At 38.7% G+C, this 20,048-nt stretch overlaps 1 protein-coding gene and 1 non-coding gene across 2 annotated transcripts; one reads left to right on the plus strand and one right to left on the minus strand.

Annotated features, from left to right (window-relative positions):
* The first annotated feature begins 13,308 nt into the window (after positions 1-13,308).
* On the plus strand, positions 13,309-13,415 carry LOC145151625 (small nucleolar RNA R71). The gene has a single exon (XR_013732190.1). It is a non-coding gene; the product is annotated as a small nucleolar RNA R71 (small nucleolar RNA).
* A 4,202-nt stretch (positions 13,416-17,617) lies between these two features.
* On the minus strand, positions 17,618-18,355 carry LOC145121791 (uncharacterized). The gene has a single exon (XM_079057494.1). It carries the CDS (start codon positions 18,353-18,355, stop codon positions 17,618-17,620), a length of 738 nt encoding a protein of 245 aa, XP_078913620.1.
* Positions 18,356-20,048: the final 1,693 nt, after the last annotated feature.

Raw genomic sequence — 20,048 nt, forward strand, 5'->3', positions numbered from 1 at the left:
ACTGCCACCGAGCCTTCAACTAAAAGTTAGACCACTCTCGAGCATACAACATAAGCTAGATTGCTCCCTTAATCCTACATTATCAATAGTACCACCTGGGTATCTTGGCCTTCAGCACAAAGCAGGACCGCCTCAACCTATCAAAACAATAACATCTCGACATATAGAATTTTAATCAATAACCACCAAGTATAGGTAATCATACATATCTACCAGTCTAACATATAACCAATGAATATAGGTAATCATATAGATCTACCATTCTAACATATAACCAACATAACATCATCCTAAATACCAAGATACATAACCTAGTGGGCTGGCATTGGTGTACAGTGACGAAAACCCACCTCATGGTCTGAAAGATAGCTGGACTGATCACTTCTCCAAACACTATCTCTATAGATCACCTATACAATAAACAGGGGCCCAGTCTCAATGTGCAATTTAAATTACCATAAATGACCTAAATTCAAACATGGTCAAAGTCAACGGTCAATGGTCAAAAGCTCAAAGGTCAACATATAGACCGAGTACGCCCTGTATACCAGCTCTACGCCCTGCGTAGGGCATCGCTTGGCTTTTACCGGAGAAAACAAGGCTATGCGCTACGTAACCACAAGTATGTCCTGCGTACTCACGTTGAAGCTAAACATTCCATTAAGTGCTTAATACAGAAATGCATCATGTCTAACTCTCAAATCTTGTCTAAATAAATGTCCTAAGTGATATAGTTCCAAGCTTTATTCACTTGCATGGCTTATCAAGGCTCAAGAACAAACCCTAATCTTATAACAACTTCTAAGGATCTCAAACTCATGCATGGATGGTTGGATATGGCCAAGACACCATTTTTATGACTTAATACCCTTAAATACTTCTGGAAATGCACTCTACAAGGTCTAGAGTCGTTCATACTCAAATGGACCAAAATAATGGGACAAAATGGCATAACTTCAACATCTAAGATAGATCTAACAATGGAAGCATAAAGTTACAAACTTTATACCTTTTGGAGATGAATGAGGGAGAAGAACTTCCAGAACCAAAGTTAATTCAAGCTTCTAAGCAACTCCACCACCTTCTTCTTTCTTCAAAAGGTCCCAAGAGCACTCTTTAAGCTCACAATGCACGGAAATAGGATTAACATTTCAAGGGAGACGTTTGGGGAAATGGAGGTTCGGAATGGAAGGGTTTTATGAAGGTTAAGGTCCGTAAATAGGGCTCAAAACCCCAAAATTAGCGTATGGGCTCTGGCCACATACGTCCTACATACGTAAGATCTACCCCCTATGTAGATCATTAAAGACTTCGCCTCCAAGTTCCTTCTACGTAGCACATAGATGCTATATATGCTAACCTTTTTTCAGGGAGTGGTCTTATTTTCGTGCTAAGTAGGCGGCCAATGCAGCGACATATATATATATATATATATATATATATATATATATATATATATATATATATATATATATATATATATATATATATATGTCTTCTTCATGTTAGTGTAGTCGGCTAGTTTTAAAGAATAATTGTATTTATTGACTAAGTAGGTAGCCTAGGTCGGAGTGTAGTAATTGACCTTTATATGGATGTAGCCACCTGACCAAGCTACATGGTTTTAGAGAATAAGTGTATTATCTGGGTAAGCAGGTAGCCTCGGTTAAAGTGTGGTACTCGACCTTTATATGGATGTAGTCGGTTGACCGGGCTACATGGTTTTTGAGAATAAGTGCATTCTTTGGCTAAGAAGCTAGCCTAGGTCGAAGTGTGGTACTCAAACTTTGTATGGATGTAGTCAGCTGACCTACTACATGGTTTTAGAGAATAAGTGCATTCTTTGGCTAAGCAGGTAGCCTAGGTCAGAGTGTGGTACTCGACTTTTATATGGATGTAGTCGGCTGACCGAGCTATATGGTTTTAAGGAAATAAGTACACTCTTAGGATAAACAGGTAGCCTATTTTGGATTGTGGTACTCAACCTTTATATGGATGTATTCGGGTAACTGAGTTATATGGTTTTAGGGAGTAAGTGTATTCTTTGGCTAAGTAGGTAGCAAGGTCAGAGTGTGGTACTCGACCTTTCTATGGATGTTGTGGGTGACCGAGCTACATGGTTTTAGAGAAAAGTGTATTATTTGGTTAAGCATGTAGCCTAGGTCATGGTTGTTTTGATCAAAAACCGACTAAGTGGAAATTGACCAAAGTATATGAGAGGTTGTGGTGTTGTTAATGAATTGATTAATGAAATTAGAACAAGATTACACAAGTGGCTTACAAGGAAAGCCCTTGATCCTTGCTAGGATCTCCAGCATGAAACCTTGGGATGTGATAATGATCACCTGCCTTGATGATTTTATTGATTGAAAATGAGTGATTATAGAGAAAATATAATGAGTACGCGTACAAGTGCTAGTATTCTGCCAAAACATTGTGTTTAGTGTGATGAATACAAGTGATTTATATAGTCAAAATCTAATAACTAGAACTCTGAAAACTTCGGGATTCTCCGAGATCAACTTATAGTCATTGCTTGACTTGGTCCTCTGGGTCTTTTGCATGGTTGTGACGACTATTTGTTGAGAGTGCGGCTTTGACTAGTTATTTCTACACATGTGAGGAAGACAAAAGAATGTATGGTCTTTATAAATAGACTAATATTAGTTAGGATCCTGGAGTATATTCGGGATTCTGAGGTTTGAGGATCCTGAACCTTTGAGGATCCTTAGACTTGAGGATCTCAAAGCGGTTCCAAGATCCAAGCCCTAACAATTGCCCCAAGTTATTCCTACGAAATATTTTGGAGTTAGTTTGCCAAAATTTAAAGGGATGATTTTAAAAAGTAAAAAAGAAATGAATATGATAAAGGTTTTTTGAATTTTAAAACCTAACGGATAAGATTTATCCGTTCAAGAGTCAACATAACCGGTCTAATAAATCTTTTTCTTTCTTCTGCCATTAGCATAAATAGAGGCAATCGATTAGGGTTAGTTCTTCCGTGCGTCTTTAAGCGTCCATCCAATTGTCTCTAAAGGTACATTTCTATCTTCTTCTCTTTAGTCTTTCCTTTCATTAATAATGTACAAGAAAATGACCGTATCTCGTAAGGATATCTTCGCGCCTTCTGAGGATGATTTCGTTCACCAGAGGATCCTATCATATAACGAGATCTACTCCTTCGACGATTATGATATCGAGTCGTTAAAGACAGTTGGCGCTTTCTCTAACGAAGCTGTTTTCAAACCCTTTGATGCAAAACGGCAACCTGACTTTGCTTCTTCGTCTTGGTTTGTTTTCCCAGATTTCCCTTTGGTTTAGGTCTGAAATACCCTTTTTTTCAGGATTATCTCCAAGTAATTCGAAGTCACCTAAATTTGTTATATCCAATCTATGCCCATCGTGTGGATAATTTTGTTTTGGATCGAGAAAGTGAACTAGTCCAAAGATCTGGATATAGGTTTAGTTGAGTTAGATCACGTGTATGATCTTACTACCTTTGGTAACTCCTGTTTTCTTCTTAGGCTTAAACCCCACAAATCCCCTTTTGTTCTGAAAACGAAACATAATGATGGTGCTTGAAGGAGAAATAATTTTTTGCGAGACCCGATTCGATCCCTGGTGGGATTCCCTACCGAAGTCTTGGGTTAGAAAGGGTAGGAATAACTTTTCCTTGTATTGAGGATCCTGGATTTCACATTTGATTACTTTTTTTTTGCAGCTTTCAAGTTTGAAGAATTCATTCCTGTTGCCAGAGATACTGAAGAGAATATAGAGAAGCTTTTCATTGTTCCTACAGTTGATAGATCCTTTAGGTTCGATTGCTCTAATCTCCACGAAGGTTCATCCACCACCACGTCAATGGCTACTTGTAAGAATTCATGTATTCTCTGTGGTAGTTTGAAATCGATGAGGATCCTGAACTAATGACGATTTGGTGTGGTGTGCAGGATCCAAGGCCATCCATTCTAATGCCCAATTCGTCTTATCTGATCTTGAAGACGATGTGCCTAGCGGCTTGATCATAGCCAAGAGGGAGAAAGTTGCCTCACCCCTTCCTCTTAAGAATTACCTCATTGGTCTTATTGTGAAGACCTCAGGTTCCCATAAGAGGAAAACCTTACAAGCCACAGATCTAAAATTGGAGAATCTTGGAGAGGAAGAGTCGCTTCAAAATCTTATTTCAAATTCACAAGTTGTAAGTTTTTGTGTTATATTAGTCTCTGAGTTCGATTAGCCTCTAACGTTATGCTTATTTCAGGTTTCTGCTCATGTTTCCCAATCAGTAGTTGATCTAAGGATTCGGGCTGAGGAAGCTGAGGGAGTTATGAAGGAGCGGGATGGCGTGTGGCACTAGCCAAGGTAACTGGTAAGCCTGCCACTTCTACTGAGGATCAAGTTCTAGGAGGCTAAGATCAAGTTGGCTGAGGATCTTAATAATTCAGGATCCTGGAATGTAGCCAGATGGCGTAAGGCACTAGCCAAGGTAACTAGAAAGCCTGCCACTGCTACTGAGGATCCTGGGTCGAAGCCTGCAGAGGATGAGAAGGGGAAGGACATGGCCGATGATGACCAGGCTAAGGTCTAGGCCTGCAAGAAATTATTTCAAGTAGTTTCTATTTGTTTGGGATGTAAAACAGTTAATCTTTTGGTGGGTTGGTGTGCAACCCCTTTTGAATGTGCTTCCTTTACATATTGTTCTTTTGATCATTCTGCATAATTATTATGATACTAGGATCCTTAAATCACTAGGATCCTGAAGAATTTGGTTCTTACAAAAAGCTCTTTTAGTAAATTAGTTTAATGATTAATCCTTAAAGACTGGAGGTCTGATGACCAAACAATCTTTGTCTGGGATTGTAAAAACTTCAGGATGCTCGGACTTTATTTAAAGTTTTTCAAAAATAAGGATAGATAAAACCTAGTGATCTTATTAAAAGTTTGAAGTCATGAACTACTTGTCTACGTAACCTTGATGTTTGAAGGTATCTTTACTTTATAAGCTTGTCGGGAAGGATCCTCATTCGTCATATTTCAGGAAGGATCCTTAGCTTTTAGCTTGAGGAAAGTCTTTGCATGATAACGCTATGAACCTTATTCGTTTTCTCAGGAAGATCCCATCTTGAATTCATGTCACGACTTTATGGAAAGCTTTCTTGGAAAAAATCTCAAATTATAATCCTTAACAAATTACTGGGGAAAATCCCAAATCGTATGATAAACATTTTATTTTCCAGGAGAGGATCCTAGCTTAAGATAACATGTAAATTTTATAAATCTTAGGAGTTTTTTTTGGGGAAGATCCCAACTTAGGATAACATGTAAATGTTATTAACCTCAGGAATTTTCTGGGAAAGATCCCAACTTAAGATAACATGTAAATGTTATTAACCTTAGGAATATTCTGGGGAAGATCCCAACTTAAGATAACATGTAAATGTTATAAACCTTAGTAATATTATGAGGAAGATCCCAACTTAAGATAACATGTAAATGTTATAAACCTTAAGAATATTATGGGGAAGATCCCGACTTAAGATAACATGTAAATGTTATAAACCTTAGATTCAAACTTTAGGATCTTAACTTATGTTCATAAATAAGAGGGTTGCTAAGAGACTGAATCTTAAAATGTTCCCCTTATTCACATCCCATAGTTAGATATTGTGTGTCCAAGTGAGGTGTATAACCCTTAAATCGTGTGAAAGAGGTAATTAACTCTTTAAACCTTAGAGGGGATTAAGTAACCTTATTCGTAGGAGAGATGATCAATCTCTATTCTTGGGAGATTCATATTGTGAGTCGTCGGATGTTTTCACTCATGGGGATCTTAGTGGTCCCTTAGGTATCAGGATCCTTGAACGTTCATCCATTCAAGTTCCTTGGAAGTTAGGATCCTTAAACGCCAGGATCCTTACAGATCAGGATCCTTGAGTGTCTGGATCCTTGGAGATCGAGATCCTTAAGTGTTACGATCTTTCAGTCCCTGCGTGCAACAAATATTAGCTAAGGGTGGGTGTTAGCTTGGCTAACTCCCCTCCGGTGCTTAAGTTAGTAATGACATTTGAAGAGAATAAATAATGAAAAATGAAGGATAAAGAATAAATAGCATGCGTACCTCGAGTGTAATGGGAGGTGGCCGATTTTACTTGTACGAAATAGGTTTTGAGATGTATAACGTTCCAGGATCTTGGCATAATTTTTCCATCTAGGGTGGCCAACCAATATGCCCCTTTCCTGCTTCTTCATCTACATGATATGGTTGATGTGCACAAAAGTACCCACTAATTTTAATATTTATAACCTAACAAACCTAGACCAACTATGCACCTATAGGCAGTGTACCTAGTCAGATTATAGTATAGCTTGGGTAAGTCGAGTATCGATCACAGGGAACGGTGTTACTACTTAATCTACTTGCTATCAAATTAACCTAATTATTAAAAAGTTAAGAGGGGTTTTATCTGATTTTAAAAGATCAAACGAACTTAGTTCAAATTCAATCGATAAGTAAAACACTCTTGTTTAGTTCGAATCCACTTCGTCCTTATGGCCAGCTAATAATTATAGATTATCAAGTTGGTTTTAATTATATTAGTAATTTAAGTCTAATTTTACCAATAGTTAATTAAGTCATGTAAAACTATGTATGGTCACACAGAACCAATTATGAATATGAAGATGCTATATAAGGTTTATTATGTAAAACGCAATTATAGTCACAATCTACGTTCTCTAGTACAGCTAAGTTTATTTACTTTAATTACTAACTAAGATTGGTCAATCCTAGCTCTAAAAATTTAATGTTCACTAAATCATTAGGTAAACAAGTTCATGCAGTTATTGGTCACTAAGCTACACAGAACATGGAGTCAAGCAACTAAAGAAACAACCATAAGCATGCTAGGTAATTATAAACCAAACACAAGCAATTTACCGACTAAATAAATCCATGTAAAATTAAGCTATTCATAAGTTAGAAGCTTCATCTAGCTAAACAAGAGTAGCTAGATTCAGCTGCTCATAATAGCAACTAACACACTAACACAAATCAAAGTATAAGGAAACATATTCATAAGTATCAAATAGGTAAACTAAATAATGGACCTTCACTCTTTTGGTGTTGAAACCCTTTTCCAGAACCTTACTTCTGTTGTAAATCGTCTCCTGGAACCTCTTTCTTCCGCCAAAAGTCTCCTCCTTTAAATCGTAATGGAGAATGGTTTATATATATTCTGGAAAGTCGCATTCCACATCGTGGCAGGAAGCTCCACGTCGTGGATAACGAGTTATCCGTATCGGGCAAGGCTTCCTTCTTCACGTAAACTTATCTTCTAGAATCTTCTTGCCACGTCGTGGTGTACTTGACGCGTCGTGGTTTCAGTTGAATCCGTGAATTTCTTCATCTTTTGTACTCCAAGTCTTCAATGTTCCATATATTGTCACTTCTGGTCCCTCTCTTCGAAAATGCTTTATTTTGGCTGCAAATAACATTTTATCCTTATAAGTACCATAATTATGTGCAAATAACGAAAATACTAAATAAAATATAGACCAGTATTGCCTAAAACTATGTATAAATATGGCAATATCAAAATACCCCACACTTAGGCATTGCTTGCCCTCAAGCAAATCTACTTATTTAAACTTAAACCTTCATCACTAGCATCACATAGAACAATCCAATTCCAGCGCAGCCATTATGCCAAGACCTCAACGCATGCATTTGTGTCTAAATTTTTCCTAAATGACCCCCCCATACTTTAAATACTCACAATCTTCATAAACACTTGCCCACTTCTTTCGAACAATGCTCATTTTATGCAACCCTCCGAATCCATCCTCAGAAAGCTTTCTAACCTCAAGATATTTTTGTAAAGCTACCCAAGCATACATAAACTAGAGAATTACAACTTTTTAGAAGATACCACAACTTGGAGCTCTTGAATTCTTCTTTACTTTGATAATTGATCTTCAATTTCTTTGAATTCACCATCTTTGTGTAATTTTGATATCTTCAACTTTTGAAACTTCAGAATTTTCGATCTTTGATCTTCTTACTTTGATACTATTATGCTCCAAAAATTCTTCAATTTTTCACTTTTTTTGGTAATTTCTCTCTTTTTTTTTTCTTTTTACATGTACTCACTTTTTTTAAATATCACTAAAAAACCTACATACTTAAGCAGGGGCGCTTTACTTCAACCCTTATTGGTTAAGACATATCTTTCCTGGATACATTTCAAGTTTAGGCTGCTAAACATATTGCATCCCTCAAACCAAGCGGGGTTATGTTTTTGTTCCATGATTTCACTAAAATAAGGGAGGCCACAAATGCATTATAACGTATATCGGCTCAACTAAACATTTGAACTCTTATCGGATCATTCCACTAGCTAGTAAAGTTCAAATTATTGCTACTAGATCTAATTAATAAAATTTTTAAAATTTACCAAATTATCTAAGCACTTTACTTTTTCTACCCCCTACCCCACACTTATCTCATACAATGCCCTCATTGTATGTATAAAATAAATCAAAATTAAGAGAAGGGAGAAAAAGGAACAGACTCCCCTGGAATAGTGGCGTGAACGAAACTCCAAAAGTGTGGGAAAAAAAACACGCATCCCGAATATGAACCTCTTGAAAATAAGAACTCGGATTTGAAGCCACAGTATATGGTGGAGGAAAACGAGCCATAATAGTCTTTAAAACGACCCCAAGAAGATACGTGGGAAGCCATATGGTAAAACACCCAATGGTCTTCAAAATAGTGAAGAAATAGAAACCACGTCGTGGCATCGTATAAAAACGCGAACAGAATATCCCAGTTATAACAATCCACGACGTGAAAATATATGCACCACGTCGTGGATACTGGACCTTCAGAAAATTAACATTTTTCACTTCTTCATCCTAGCACCTTGACTAACGTTTTAATGGGTTAAGACTCTTCTAATGTTGTATAAAATAAGACACTTGTTGACTCTATCCTTCCTCTCTTTAACGCACCCCACACTTATTTCAAATTGTGGGTCACGACTCTTGACTCAACCTTACTCCTTCTCAAGACTCCTTAGCAAGCTGTAATCAAACAACCAAAAGGACAAAAAGAGTAACATAATAGTTTACCAAAGTCTTACATCAACAAACCAAGTTCAAAACTTAACTAACACCACACAAAATAAATAAAAAACTAAAAGCTAAACAGAAAAAGAATCAATCATCATCCTCTCATCCCTGCACTCCACTCGATCCTTCCCCATCGTCCCTTGGGACCCACAGCTCTTCCCATGTCGGAATGTAAGCACATTGCGGTGGCACTGCGGTCGGTCGCACCACACCCATGTGGGAAAACATTGCCTCCAAAATTTGTGTGTTGTAATTCATCCCACCACGGAGATTATCCAAATAGGATCCAACCCGGCTTTGAAACGGGTCGGTGGGTACTCCTTCCGGGTGACGGTTTCTCTCAACTTCTCCCCGGGATCTAACATTTCTTCGTCTTCTCGCAGGAGGTTGGTCGGGTCGTTCCATCTCTTGCTCTCCATCTTCCGAGGGTATAACATAACCGTCCCTGATTTCGACTACCACTCGCATAACACCTAAAAACTGAATGGTTAAATCATTGTCTGGCAAACGGGTAAGGTTCTGCACAAACTCGTGGGACAAAATCCCATATGACCGGGGAAGATGGGTAACCAAATGTCCACCCGTAATTGGACTTCCTTGTCGTGAATTGGCCGCTTTCTTTCCCAAAAACCTTGCTAGCATGTAAGGAAGATCACAACACACCCCGGGAGTAATAATACTCCACAAAAAGAACAAATCTTGTAAAGAAACCTTATCACCATGATGTTTATGATTGATAGAAAATGTGATAAGGCGGTGAAGAAAACGATGCACCGGGTTCCGAATTTGTGCTTCACTTGAATCACGAGAATTATACTCGTGATTTGCGATAGTACGCCAAAATTGAACATCAAAAATACCGGACGCAAAATCCTGAACGCAGCCAAGTAAAAATGGAACAAAGAACGGGGATTGAGTCTCCACTTCCGTATAGATCCCCATGCGCCATGCAAATTCCCGGAGACTACATTCCCGATACACCCCACCCAACCGGAAAACCAGTGCCCAGTTATAATCAAAATCAATTATGCGTTCTTCAAAGTTCACAGTAGAGAAAAACTCCATTGATAATTCCCGGTACACGGGTTCTTGGATCGCAAACAAGTTCCTCCATCCATGGCAAGTAAAGGAAAAATGGTTTCCCTCGTATACTTTCGTCTAATGGCGCTCCAATTCAACAACCATCCCAATACTGCCAAGCCATCCCTAGTCAACAATCGGGGCTATAGCAAACTCCCTATTGTATAACCATCCCAAACGGTTCTGATAAGACGTCAACAAGGCCCATGAAATGCTTTGCGGAAATCGATAAAACGGATGGATATTCGCGACATTAATTGGGTCATTGTCCTGTTGAACAACCCTTCTAGGTGCCATTTTCCTGCAATGGGTAAAAACAAACCAAAACAAAAACAAAACACCTAAAACATGTTATCAAAAACAAAGCAGGAAATTGTTCGCCCAGGAATCACGTCGTGGCTTGCCACGCTACGTCGTGGTCTCGCAGTCGTGACATCAACTGCCTTCGATCAAAATACAGTCCAAATCTAGCACATTTAACACTTGGGATTCGATCCTTCTGCTATTTTAAGGGCATTCAAAGTAAAAATACTCACCAACATAACCAATTTGGGACAATTTAATTTCTAAAGAAACCCTAACTAACTAAATATATAAAATTGAGATAAGTAGCACTATTAGAGCATGAAACACATACCCGATTGAGTAAAAAGACAAGAGAATGCAAGAGATTTGGAAGAAAAACTGAAAAAAATCGGCTGTGGTGGGGACTCCTTTCGTTCGTGCGGCAATAAACAAATGGGGAACACTTGTGGTCAAAGGGTTTATGAACTGGTCCCCCCGTGACTTTTTAAAGGCCACGTCGTGGAAGGCGTTACCACGACGTGGTTTTTATAAAACATTAATCTATTCAGGTCTTAAACAGTCCCCGTGTTCTGCCTAAGATCACGACGTGGTGCATCAGACCACGACGTGGATAATGTCTGACCAAAATTTTCAAAAACTAAAAAGAAGAAAATGCAAACCAAACTCGGGTTGCCTCCCGAGAAGCGCTTCTTTTTTATGGAGTCATGAGTCGGACTCCGTGCCTCCTACGTTGACTCATTAGAAGAGTCCACCACCAGGATCTTTTGCTCCTTGAAACGCCTCTTGTAAGCTTGCACTCGACGAATATACGCCTTTTTAGAATTCTCCTTTTTAGCCTTGACTTCGTTTCCATCGAGCTTGCGTTTGATCCCATGAATCTTCAATTCTTCATCATTTTTAAGCTCCATAGTATCCTTCTCTTTTTTCACCACTGGACTTGTTACTTTTGAAGTAATCTCCTCTTCATCACTCGACATCTCATCATCTTCCTTGCTTACCCAAGTAGTTGGATTTGTGTAGGCAATGACTTCAACTAAAAATGGAACAGATGCTCTCGGTTTTGTTCTTTTAACTTGTTGAATTGTTTTGATATCCTCTTCCATGAGCTTCTCTTATTCTTCAAGTTCATTCTCTTCATCTATGTTGAAAACCTCTTCTTGAGCATGACTCCCTTGGAAACCATCTTCTATTCCAAAAATTTCCTTCTCATCCCCAACTCTCAAGGTGAGCTTGGACTCGCGTATATCAACCAGAGCTCCAGCAGTGTTAAGTAACGGGCGACCAAGAATAATTGGTACATTGGGATCTTCTTTCATATCCAAAACCACAAAGTCTATTGGAAAAACGAATTTCCCAATTTTCACGAGAATATCTTCCACAATGCCCCGGGGCCGTGTCACTGAACGGTTCGCCATGTGAATAGTCATCTCTGTAGCCTTTAACTTCTGAATATTCAATTTTTGATAAAACGAATAAGGCATCAAATTTATGCTAGCCCCAGAATCGGCTAAAGCATAAACCTTCATATTATTCCCAAACTCACATGGGAGAGTGAGTCGTCCAGGATCCCCCATCTTCTTAGGTATCTCTCCCAACACAGCTTTTGAGCTTTGCTCACTTAGAATCACCTTAGAATTCTCCTTTAATTGCTGACGAGTGTCTAACAAGTCTTGTAGGAACTTAGCATATTCTGGAACTTTTGCAAGCGAATCAATAAAAGGAGTATTAATAGGAATACCCTTCAATTGCTTGATAAACTCCAGATGTTCTCTCTCCAGTGGACTGAGATTAGCTCTAGACGGGAATGGCAAAGGCGATTTATAAATCGAGACTGTTTCTGGAATTTTCTGATCTGACCGAGGCCACGACGTGGACATATGATTCCCACGACGTGGTTTCTGTACTTCAGCTACATTTTTGTTCTCGAATTTTTGCTTCTTCGGTTTTGGATCGGGCTGCTGTGTCTCCACTTCTAAGGCTTCTAGGAACTCAGAAATCGCCTCTTCTTCAGTATCTATGGCCATTACGTGAGATTGAGTCTTCTTTTCAGGATTTTTCGGGAACATCTTCTCATTAACCAAAGTGGTAAGTTGACCAAGTTGTACTTCAAGGTTATTGATGGATGCTTGCTGATTTTTTATTAATGCCTGCTGATCTATCATCATTATGTGATGATTCTTCATTATAACTCTTTGTTCTTCCATTGCAGTGTCAGTAGCATCATGTCTTTTTTCTGAAGCTTCCATAAATTTCATCAACATGGTCTCTAATTCTGATTTCTTCTCACCTAGTGGTTGCTCTTTTTGGTAGAATCCTCTGCCAGTTTGTTTGTATTTTTCTTCCTTTTGCTTCTTGTATTCATCGTAAGGCAGCCACTCTTTCTTCAGTTTCCTCCAGTCTTCATCATACTTGTCCCCACTTGAGTAGCAAACTTGAGTTTTCTTGTTTCCATATTCATCCAAAGTGCAATCTTTTGTCAAATGCGGGCCACTACATCTCTCGCAACCAACTCGAATTGCATGAATTGATTGGTCCATTTTGGTCAATCTCATATCCATAGTGCTAAGCATTGCCATTATAGCAGCCATCTATTCAGTTTGTGTAGCTCCACTGCCTTTTATTCCATCACGTCCTGGGTTGTGATACTCACGAGAGTGCTTTGAAAATTCTTCAGTCAGCTCCTTGGCCTGAATTGGGTTTTTCTTTGTTAGTGGTCCTTGTAAATCAAGGAGTTGTCTAGTCATGACGTTCACTCCATCATAGAATATTGACATTTCTTGCTGAAGATTTAGGTCATGTTGAGGACAATTCCTTAACAACCCCTTGTAGCGCTCCCATGCCTCGTATAAGGACTCCCCCGGATTTTGCTCAAAGTTGGCAATCGCCTTCTTGAGTTTAGAGATTTTGGAGGGTGGGCAAAACTGATCTAGAAATTTCTCACGCAATTGGGCCCATGTGGTGATTGTACCAGATGGAAGAGCCTTCAACCAGTCTTTTGCAGCTCCTTTGAAAGTGACTGGTAACATCCTTAACAAAGCTGTCTCCCTTGGGATATTAGGAGTATTAAAATAATCCTCAATATCATTGACCTCGTCCAAATGCTTAAAAGCATCCTCATGATCCTTCCCATAGAATGGGATATCCTTAAGTGCAGTAAGGATATGTCCCTTTAACTCGAATGTGGAATTGGCAGGTATCGCAGGATGTATTAAACCCGGCCCCACATCGTCTCGAATGCGCTTCTTGTAATCCCCCATGGCCATCTCATCAATGTTCGCCATTTCGTTCTCCGGCTCGTTCTCGGGTTCACTCATATAAAGTCCAAATTCTTTTTCTGATTCGTACTCGGTCTCGTGTGGATTAGGAAATTGATCGAAAACTTCAAACTTGCTCTTTGAGGATGAAGTCGATTCTCCCGTTTTCTTTCCTGACTTCCTTGAAAAGGTTGATTTCAGTTCTTCTAAAGGTGTCTTCTTCGGTGTTTGATCTTCTTTCACGCTCTTATCCTTCTTTTTGTGAATTGCAGACTTGGGATCTTCAAGTGGTGGTACCAAAGGTGTGTTAGAACCTCTGGTCATGAACTCCTGTAAAAACAAAAATAAAAACGTAAAACTGAACTAAAAAAAATTGAAAATAAAAACTGGAAATCACAGTTTTCACGTCGTGGAAGGGTACTCCACGTCGTGACTTCTGTAACGTGTAAAAAAACTATGCTAGAAAAATAACTTTTTGCGGGTTTTACCCCACAAAAAGGATCGATTAATCTAAAGCAAATAAATAAACAAAAACTAAGCCGCTCCCCGACAACGGCGCCAAAAACTTGATATGCACAAAAGTACCCACTAATTTTAATATTTATAACCTAACAAACCTAGACCAACTATGCACCTATAGGCAGTGTACCTAGTCAGATTATAGTATAGCTTGGGTAAGTCGGGTATCGATTACAGGGAACGGTGTTACTACTTAATCTACTTGCTATCAAATTAACCTAATCATTAACAAGTTAAGAGGGGTTTTATCTGATTTTTACAAGATCAGACGAACTTAGCTCAAATTCAATCGATAAGTAAAACACTCTTGTTTAGTTCGAATCCACTTCGTCCTTATGGCCAGCTAATAATTATGGATTATCAAGTTGGTTTTAATTATATTACTAATTTAAGTCTAATTTTACCAATAGTTAATTAATTCATGTAAAACTATGTATGGTCACACACAATTAAACACAGAACCAATTATGAATATGAATATGCTATGTAAGGTTTATTATGTAAAACGCAACTATAGTCACAATCTACGTTCTCTAGCACAGCTAAGTTTATTTACTTTAATTACTAACTAAGATTGGTCAATCCTAGCTCTAACAATTTAATGTTCACTAAATCATTAGGTAAACAAGTTCATGCAGTTATTGGTCACTATGCTACATAGAACATGGAGTCAAGCAACTAAAGAAACAACCATAAGCATGCTAGGTAATTATAAACCAAACACAAGCAATTTACCGACTAAATAAATCCATGTAAAATTAAGCTATTCATAAGTTAGAAGCTTCATCTAGCTAAACAAGAGTAGCTAGATTCAGCTGCTCATAATAGCAACTAACATACTAACACAAATCAAAGTATACGGAAACATGTTCATAAGTATCAAATAGGTAAACTAAATAATGGACCTTCACTCTTTTGGTGTTGAAACCCTTTTCCAGAACCTTACTTCTGCTGTAAATCGTCTCCTGGAACCTCTTTCTTCCGCCAAAAGTCTCCTCCTTTAAATCGTAATGGAGAATGGTTTATATATATTCTGGAAAGTCGCATTCCACGTCGTGGCAGGAAGCTCCACGTCGTGGATAACGAGTTATCCGTATCGGGCAAGGCTTCCTTCTTCACGTAAACTTATCTTCTAGAATCTTCTTGCCACGTCGTGGTGTACTTGGCCACGTCGTGGTTTCAGTTGAATCCGTGAATTTCTTCATCTTTTGTACTCCAAGTCTTCAATGTTCCATATATTGTCACTTCTGGTCCCTCTCTTCGAAAATGCTTTATTTTGGCTACAAATAACATTTTATCCTTATAAGTACCATAATTCTGTGCAAATAACCAAAATACTAAATAAAATATAGACCAATATTGCCTAAAACTATGTATAAATATGGCAATATCAATGGTCCTTCCCATTTAGGTGCCAGTTTACCTGCACTAGGATCCTTGCTATTTTGGAATGTTTTCCTTAGTACCAAATCTCCTATTTGGAATCTTCTGAATTTTATATTTTTATTGTATGCCCTGGTGATCCTTTGTTGATTAGCAGCAATACAGATCTTGGCAAGATCCCTAAGTTCATCTATAGTGTCGAGATCCTGGGCTAGGATTCTGTTGTTGTCCTCTTGGTTTTGAAGTAGGTATCTCGTTGTAGGGATCACCACTTCAATGGGGATCATTGCTTCCGTTCCAAACACTAATGAATATGGCGTTTGGCCCGTAGCTACCTTAGAAGTGGTTATATATTCCCATAATATGAGTGGGAGTTCTTCTGCCCATATTTCTTTCTTCTCATCCATCCTTTTCTTCAAGTTGTTTACTATGATTTTGTTTCTGGATTCTGCTTGGCCGTTGGCTTGAGGGTGGACGGGAGTAGACATCACCATCTTGATTCCCCAAATTGTGCAAAAGTCCTTTGTCCTTTTGCTTATGAATTGGGATCCGTTGTCGCATATGATTTCGCAGGGATCCGGAACCTGGTCAAAATGTTACGTTTGATGAAGGAGACCACCTCTTTGTCTCTTACGTGGACATAGGCTTCAGCTTCTATCCACTTTGAGAAATAATGAGTCATCACTAGCAAGAAGACATTTCCTCTAGGTGCTACTGGCAGTTTACCTACTATATCCATTCCCCATTTCATAAATGGCCAAAGGGAAATGATAGGATGTAGAGGTTCTGCTGGTTGGTGCAGGATGTTGCTATGTCTTTGACAAGCGTCACATTTCTAGGCATGAAGGAAGGAATCTATATTCATGGTTGGCCAGTAGTATCCCATCCGCATTACTTTGGAGCATAGGGATCAGCCCCCAGTGTAGTTGTCGCAGTCTCCTTCGTGGATATCTTTTAGGATATTTGTAGCTTCATGATTTTACAGGCATCTAAGGTATGGTCCTGCTACAAATTTTTTGTACAACTTACCTTGGCTTATAACAAACCTTGAGATCCTAGTTTTGAATGGTCTCTCACTTTTATCTTCCTTAGGGATCATGCCGTTTTGGAGGTATTCCATGATGGGTTGGATCTGATGGGTTTTAAGCATCGCAAACAATCCCTATGTGTGCACGCAACCTTAATATATTGGATCTATGTTTTCTCTATTAGACATACAAGCATTGAACACAAAAACTAGAAACCCTAGCATGCTTCTACTATTTTTGAAATTGATAAACCAGAGATTAGAATCATACCTTGATTGTTATATTGCAATAACAATGGATTCCATGAAGATCTTGAACTTTGAGAACAAGTGTCACAAGTGTAACACCTCTAATGGCTCACAAACACACTAGGCAAGAGGATGATTATGAGGGAGAGGAGGAAGCTTATGATTTTCGTCTCTTCTAGGGTTTGAAGCATAGGCCGAAATCCCAAGGATTTGGGGCCCCTTTTATTGTTGAGGTGGTTTAGAGCCAAAGCAATGGTTAAGATAAGGATACCCTAATTGCTTTGCTTAAGGACCAAGCAAGCCTTAAACCTTCCATAAGGAAGCCTTATGGCCAAAAATTCTAGAACCTCTATAGAATATTTCGTCCAAGCCTCTTAGGAGGGTTCTAGGGCTTCTTCCTCAATTATCAATAAAAATACCAAATAGCCTCTGCACTTTTAATTAATACAATTAACCCAAAATTAATTCCAAATTAATTTTTGATTAACTATTAATTAATAATATGATTTCTAATTAATATATTATTTCCGTAATACATTAATAAATCATTTAATTCAATTTATTATTCCTAATAATAACTTCTTCCTCTTTCTCAATTAACAATCCTGTCAAGTTGCTAGTATGAAGGCAATCCAAAAGGACTAACTTCTTCCTCTTTCTCAATTAATCATCCTGAAGTTGAAGAGGGATCCTGAATGTTGGGATCCTGATGTTGGATCGTCGAGTCGGGATCTTCGATTGTGGCGACGTCGGTAGTCTCCTCATGATTGTCGGGGTCTTTAAGTTTCTTGGTGGGATCCACGATTTCTGGGATCAATATTTGGATTATAGGGATCTTGGTTTCTGACGGGATCCTTAAGGAAGATCCTAGATTGCCTAAAGCATCTGCTTCAACATTGTCTTCTCTAGGAACCTGGTTTAGGCTGAATATTTCGAATTCTGAGGCCAGGTTTTTGAGGATTTGGAGATATAGAGCTACCTTTTCTCTTTTCATTGCGTCAGATCCATTAAAATGATTAGTTAGTAGTAAAGAATCGACGGATACCTGAATATTCTTGATTTGAAGATCCTTTGCTAACTGTAGTCCCATGATCAGCGCCTCGTATTCTGTTTCGTTGTTGGTTGCTTTGAATTCACAATTGATTGCCTGGGGTAGAATGTCCGCCAGTGGCGATTTTAGTATGATCCACAAGCCAGTTCCTCTTTGGTTTGATGCTCCATCTGTGAATAGCGTCCACCTTCCCACATTTTTCTCTTCAAGAAGTTGTTTGGCTTCTATTTCAACTTCAGCTCTTAGATCATCACTAAAGTCAGCCACAAAATCTGCTAATGCTTGGGACTTTATGTTGGATCTTGGTTCATACTTTATGTCATACATGCTCAACTTCATAGACCATTTTGCCATTATTCCTAACATTTCTGGTTTTCTCATAACATTCTTAATTGGATAGCTAGTTCATACAATTATAGGGTGTGTTTCAAAATAATGTCTTAACTTAGCAAAAGTTGTTACTAATGCATGTATAAGCTTTTCAAGATGAGAGTACCTAGTCTCAGGATCCAGGAGACTTTTACTTACGTAGTATATGAGATGTTGGTTCCCATCAAGATCCTTGGCTAGTACGGCGCTTACCGCATTTGAGGATACTGAGAGGTAAATAAGGAGTGGTTCCCATCTAGTGGTTTTACCAATAAGGGTGGTGAGCTTAAATATTTTTTAAGCTCTTAGAAAGCATCTTCATGTTCCTGGGTCCACTCGAATCTTTTATTCTTCTTCAAGATGTCGTAAAAAGCTTGCATCTTTCTGAGGATCTTGAGATGAACTTGTTTAGGGCTGCCACTCTTCCTGTTAATCTCTGAATATCCTTTGTCGAGGCCAGTGATTTTAGATAAAGGATGGCCTTGATTTGTTCTGGGCTTGCTTCGATTCCTCTTTTGGTCACCATGTATCCAAAGTGGCACTTGGAGGGATTCGGCTTCATGTTATATTGGTCTAGGATGTCAAAGGCCTCTTCGAGATCCTTGAGGTGATCTTCAGCTTTTTTGGACTTGACCATCATGTCATCGATGTAGACTTCCATCGTGTCCCCTAGTTTCTCCTTGAACATCTTATTCACCAACCTTTCGCATGTTGCTCCTGTATTTTTAAGGGCAAATGGCATGGCAGTGTAACAGTAGATACTTGTTGGAGTTATAAATGTTATGTCTTCTTGGTCAGAGGGTTCCACCTGGATTTGTTGGAATCATGTCGATACGTCCATGAACGTCAGTAATTTATGGCCCGCTGTTGCGTCTATCATGGAGTCAATGTGTGGTAAAGGGAAAGGATCCTTGGGACAGGCCTTGTTAAGATTTGTATAGTCCATGCACACTCTCCATTTACCGTTCTTTTTTGCACCACAATCACGTTAGCTAGCCATCTTGGGAACTTTACCGCCTTGATCATGCCAGTTTTGAGAAGTTTTTCTACTTCTTCTTGTATAACTTAGTTTCTTTCGAGTGAAAATTTATTTCTCTTTTGATGTATTGGCCTAAAAGATGGTTCAATGTTAAGTTTATGGGTTATTATGCTTTTGTCAATACTTTTCATGTCCTCATGTTTCCATGTAAACGTTTTGCTTCTGGCCTTGAGGAACTTTATGAGATCTTGCTCGACTTGTTCAGGAATTGAGGATCCTATGAGAACTTTGGCTTCAGTATCCTCAAGGTTCAGGGGCACTTTTTTATGTCATGCTATCTTGCTTCCAACACGCCTCCTGCCTCCTGCCTTAATTGCTATGCTTGTCGTGGTATTGTCGAGGACTTCATCAAAGTCTTGTAGCATTCCTTGTATTCTTGTTGGTCTCCTATGATCTTCACTGTCCCCCATGGGGTGGGTATCTTTATGCATTGATGATACGTCGATGGAACGGCCTTCATCTACCTAGTATGATATTATAAGAGGATAATGTGTCAATCACAGAAAAATGTTGTACATAATTTATCCCCTCTATGTAGATTGGCAGCTTTATCTCGTCGATGGTGTGCTTAGTTTCTCCGATGAAGCTGATTAGTACTGAGGATCTTGCAACTATCTCAGTCTCTGGGATGTTCATTCT

The sequence above is a fragment of the Lactuca virosa genome, chromosome 1 (genome assembly GCF_052849685.1).
Source record: "Lactuca virosa cultivar CGN04683 chromosome 1, Lactuca_virosa_CGN04683_v6, whole genome shotgun sequence".
NCBI lineage: Eukaryota > Viridiplantae > Streptophyta > Magnoliopsida > Asterales > Asteraceae > Lactuca > Lactuca virosa.

What these genes read in the sequence shown, in the direction of transcription:
- LOC145121791 (XM_079057494.1), bottom strand. Translation starts at nt 18,355, where the DNA reads ATGGCAAAATGGTCTATGAAGTTGAGCATGTATGACATAAAGTATGAA.